The sequence below is a fragment of the Elephantulus edwardii genome, unplaced genomic scaffold (assembly GCF_000299155.1).
Source record: "Elephantulus edwardii isolate Elephantulus edwardi_28Jun2011 unplaced genomic scaffold, EleEdw1.0 scaffold00055, whole genome shotgun sequence".
Classification (NCBI taxonomy): Eukaryota; Metazoa; Chordata; class Mammalia; order Macroscelidea; family Macroscelididae; genus Elephantulus; species Elephantulus edwardii.
In genome coordinates, this window is record NW_006399805.1 from 11373701 (window position 1) to 11378701 (window position 5001).

The 5001-nt window shown below is 45.3% G+C and overlaps 1 protein-coding gene across 1 annotated transcript in view; it reads left to right on the forward strand.

The window, feature by feature from the left end:
* LOC102861179 (maltase-glucoamylase, intestinal-like) overlaps positions 1–5001 on the forward strand; it is a 113403-nt gene that overhangs the window by 59077 nt on the left and 49325 nt on the right. The window contains exons 28-31 of the mRNA XM_006887236.1: positions 641–809; positions 1855–1951; positions 2791–2903; positions 3544–3669. Coding sequence (XP_006887298.1) covers positions 641–809; positions 1855–1951; positions 2791–2903; positions 3544–3669 — 505 coding nt within the window. The remainder of the gene's footprint in view (positions 1–640; positions 810–1854; positions 1952–2790; positions 2904–3543; positions 3670–5001) is intronic.

Below are 5001 nucleotides of genomic sequence, written 5' to 3' on the forward strand. Positions count from 1 at the left end.
GAGAGAGAGAGAGAGAGCGAGAGAGAGAGCGCACGAGCACATACCATTCACTGAGTGGAATACAATGCACAGCTAGTCTATGAACAACCGATCGAAACCTCGCCCCATCCTGTGCCACCCTCACTGCCCCCAACATCCTTAAGCATGTGGTTGTAGTCCCAGGGCCATTTCGTCTCAGTGAGGGTCTTCCTGTCTTGTACTGCCCCTCTACTCTTCCAAACGTGACATCTTTTGAAAGGACAGTATTGAACAAAATATTTAGAGTTAAAATACAAATAAAGAAGAGTAGATCTCGCTAGGGAAGGCAAAGAAGAGGCCAGCTGGGCATTGGGAGAGGCGACTGCTTGTTAGTGGAGAGGGTCAGAGACCAAAAAGCCCCTCAGGGAGATGTTGACACAGGGGCTGCAACAATGTGCTCAAGTACAATATTTTGGGGGAAAAGTGGAAGGAGATGGTGATAGAGAGATGTGAGGTCTCGCTCTGGGCTCTGAGCAAGGGCACCTAGGATTGCTTCGGTCCAGCGCAGTCTGTTTTGTTTGGAGAGGAGCAGATTCTGGGAAGGACAAGTCATGAACGCTCTTAATCTTAGGAGTGAGCACCTTGAACTTGTTCTCCAACCCTCCCCTTTTCTGTGTCCCAGCTGGGACTCTCAGGTGCTGGGCTTCACCTTCAACGACATGTTCATCCGCATCTCCACTCGCCTCCCCTCCCGCTACCTCTACGGCTTTGGGGAGACAGAGCACACGGCTTTCCGGAGGGACCTGAACTGGCACACGTGGGGCATGTTCTCCAGGGACGAGCCCCCAGGGGTAAGGAGCAGAGTTCGGGGTCTGTGTCTCTGCCTCTCTTCATCACACCACACACACATCACACTGCTTGTCCTCAGACTCAACGTGGATGACCACACCCTGCTCCTAGAACGTGTTCCAGTTCTCATACGCCTTTGTTTGTCATGCATTTAACTTATGTCTCAGAGAAGACTGGCCCCACCTTCCACTGTCCACTGCTGTTGGGTTGATTGCAGCTTACTGTAGTGAACGTGTAGGTCAAAGCCAAGTTGCCCCTCCCGAGGGTTTCTGAGGCCACGCTCATTATGGAAGGAACCTGCCTCATCTCTCTCCCGGGAAACAACTAGTGGATTCAAACCTCTAACTTTTCAGTTATCTACCCGGTGTCTAATCCAGTGAGCCACTGGGGCTCCATGAACCCCTCTAGTGGTCCCTTCCTTTCCCTTCCCTTCCTTTTTTAGTTTGTTTACAAAATTATAATACAAATTCAAACAAATTCTTTCAGTTTCCCTCACCCCACCCAGCAAATTGTACAACCCAATGATCAATCCCCTCTTCCCCCTGCACATCCACATCTCTCTGCCTCCAGCCTCTCCCACCCCTCCTGGATCCTTGTATTCATTCTACAGTAACGGTCTTATACAATATTTATCCTTACGGGAATGAGTTAGTTCACTCAGCATAATGCTCTCCAGTTCTTCCCAAGTTAGATAATAATTTACAAAGTTATTGCTCCTGCGTGCTGCATATATTGTGTGAATGTACCATAATTCCTCAATCCATTCCTTGGTGGTTGGACATTTGGGCTGTTTCCATGTTCTTGCGATGGTAAATAATGCTGCTGTGAACATCGGTGTACAAATCTCAGTTTGTACCTCAGTTCTCATTTTCTCAGGGTATATTCCAAGTAGTGGAATAGCTGGGTCATATGGAATTTCTATGTTCAGCTTTTTGAGGAAGTGCATAACTGCCTTCTAGAATGGTTGCACCTAGTGATTGTTTTTCATTGTGCTTGTCAACCATGGTTGCTTTTAAACTCCTGTCACTTCTTCCCCGCCTCCCCCAGTACAAGAAGAACTCCTACGGTGTGCACCCCTACTACATGGCGCTGGAGGAGGACGGCAGTGCCCACGGGGTGCTCCTGCTCAACAGCAACGCCATGGGTAAGAGGGGGCCTGTGTCTCTCGCCTTTATGAGCTAATCCACCTCTATAACTCCAGTGGGGCTTGATGGTCTTGGATACAGGAATTATCATGTGATAGATGGTGAGGTTTTTGGTTTTTTTTGTTTGCTTGCTTGTTGTTTCTTTTTATTGTCTCAGTTTTCCTTTTTGTTCTGATGAGTTATGTATCAGACAATAATAAATACTATTTTAGTTCTTTCATTTGACAAGAGTCATTTAAGAAGGAATGACACATCTCAAATATTCTTCCTGGAAGCTGAATATTCCCATGAGGCTGCATATAGAAATTGGACTAGTATAGCCATGGATTGGAACACTCATTGCTGAGTGAAGAATGAAAAAAAAAAATGTATACTCTACAGAAAATCCTTAAACCCAGGGACGGGAAAATGAAAGCATGGGAAAACCAAATAAGGTCTGTACTCTAGAGTAGTGAATCAATGTCAGTTTCAGTGGTTTTGACAAAGCACTTTAACATGATATCAATAATATGTGATGGGAGATGTGTGCAATGGAGCTCCCAGCACAATTATTGTAATTGCTTTTGAGTCTTAAATTACTTTAAAGAATTATAATAATGCTTAAAAAACAGGGCAACTTGAAGAACAATTTTATTAGACAATAAATACACAAAAAAGAGATCATGAGGTGAGACCCTGTGGGCTTTCAATTAACATCTTCAGCTCTGTGAGGGTATAATGGAAGATACTTCTAATTTCCTCTCATAGGGAAACCAGTAAGAGAGACAAGGTATGAGTTTCAGAAGTAATATTTCGCCTTAAAATGTTTCTGTGTTCTGGTATCCTCGTGTGTTTTCAGATGTGACGTTCCAGCCCATGCCTGCCCTGACGTACCGCACCACTGGAGGGATTCTGGACTTCTACGTGGTCTTGGGACCCACCCCAGAGCTTGTCACCCAGCAGTACACTGAGGTGGGTGAGATCTTAGAGGGCTCCAAGTGTTAGTCAGAAAATATCTATGTCTCACAAACAAACACTAGAAACGTGGGTTTTTTGGATGGTTTTTTTTTTATGACTCTCACATGTTAACTGGAATTGTTGGTCTGTTTTTGAGAAACATAGATTGGAGAATAAAAGGGAATAAACACATTTAAAAGGGAACAAACACATTTTAATAGGCATTAAGTTTGTAGTCTCTCTAAATACTGCAGAGTAATAGAAGTGTGGCGGTGGTGACCCTGTAAGGATGTAAGTGGTGATGGTGGTGATGGTGATGCCAGTGGTGACAGTCACGGTGAGGTAATGGTGATTATGGTGATGGTGGTCATAGTCCTGATGGTGGTGGCAGTGATGATGTTGGTATTGGTGGTCGCCAACTTGAAGGCATGCAGTTCGAATCCACCAGCTGCTCTGTAAGAGAAATATGTACAATCTCCTCCTGTGTGATTTACTGCTTCTCAAAACCCACTGGAGGGTCAGCTATGGCTTGGTTTGACTCAACAGCACATAACAACTTCAAGATAAGCTCAGGAACTAGGATTTCTCTTGATTATCTGTGTACCTGTGTGGTGTCTCCTGGGGGAGGTCTACATTTCTTCTGTCTGTTTTCCAGCTGATCGGCCGGCCTGTGATGGTGCCTTACTGGTCCCTGGGATTTCAGCTGTGTCGCTATGGATATGAGAATGACTCTGAGATCGCTGACTTGTATGACGCCATGGTGGCTGCCCGGATCCCCTATGTAAGTTCCAGTCTATGGTGTGCTGGCCCAGTGAACACATGGTGGATTGCTGTCATCTCCATGTTTGGGTTTGTTTGACACACGTGTGTGTGTGTGTGTGTGTGTGTGTGTGTGTGTGTGTGTGTGTGTGTTTATGTGTGTTTGGTGAGAGGTTCCTACAAAGTTACAGAGTGCTTCTGGTGGCACGGTGAGGACTTGAATGCTTACCCAAAGATCAGTAATTCTAACCCACTATCTGCTCTGTGGGAGAAAGACGTTACAATTACCTTCAACAAAGATATCTACTGCCATTAAGTCGACTCCAACTTACAGCCTCCCTCCTATGTCTTCTGAGGCTGTAAATCTTTATGTAAAGAAACTGCCCGTCTTTCTAATGTGAAGGGTGGATTTGAACCGTTGGAAGTTTGGTGAACAGCTCCATGCCCCACGGCTCCTTGCCAGGAGTCCTAGGAAGCCATGGCTGTCTTTTAGAACGTGGGGTATCTCGTGCAAATGTTAAGACGGGAGCCTTGGGAAAGCTGCACTCTGTCACATGGGGTTCACTATGGATTGTAATTAGCTCGATGGAATGGATTTGGGGATAAAGCACAAACTACTTCCTCATGAAAAATTGCATTGACACTCACCCCAACTCTGTGCTACATGTGGGATTGTTGTCCCTATTTTACAGGGTAGGAAGCTCAAATATTACTATATTTTACTGAATAAGTAGTCACAGACTCTATAGTGCTAGAACTCTTCATACTGTATCATGTTCCACTCTTTTTTATGGCTTAAAATACTTGTGATTGTCTAGGACTATATGACTCAATGATCCTCCAAAGAGAAGTTTTGCTTAGAAAAATCAAAAGAGACCAACCAAATTTAGTGAAACCAATTTTTGTCAATACAACCTTAGTGCCCTGTTTTTCGATTCACACAGCAGTCCTGGGACCGACTTCCAAATGAAACCCCATAAAATGCAACTGGCCATCAGGCTGCACCTGTATTTGACCTGGCCTCACTCATTTTTCTTCTGTGTATAAACGCTCATACTGGTGGAAGGCAGAGCGTGAGATACCTCACTCAAACAGAGGGATCTTGAGATAAAGGACTAGCGACCTGCTTCTGAAGGTCAAGGCCTTCCAAGCCCATGGGGCACAGCTCCACTCAGCACACATGGGGCTGTAGGAATCAGGACTGACAGGCTTAAACTGGCTGGTATGAGGAGCCTGTGGAGGGATTCCCATGAGAATGGCGGCTTGTGGTTTGGTCTGATTTTTAGAAGTTGGCCACCCGTGCTATGTTCATCCCAGACTATTTTGTTATTTCCATGGGCATGCCCTGGTGATA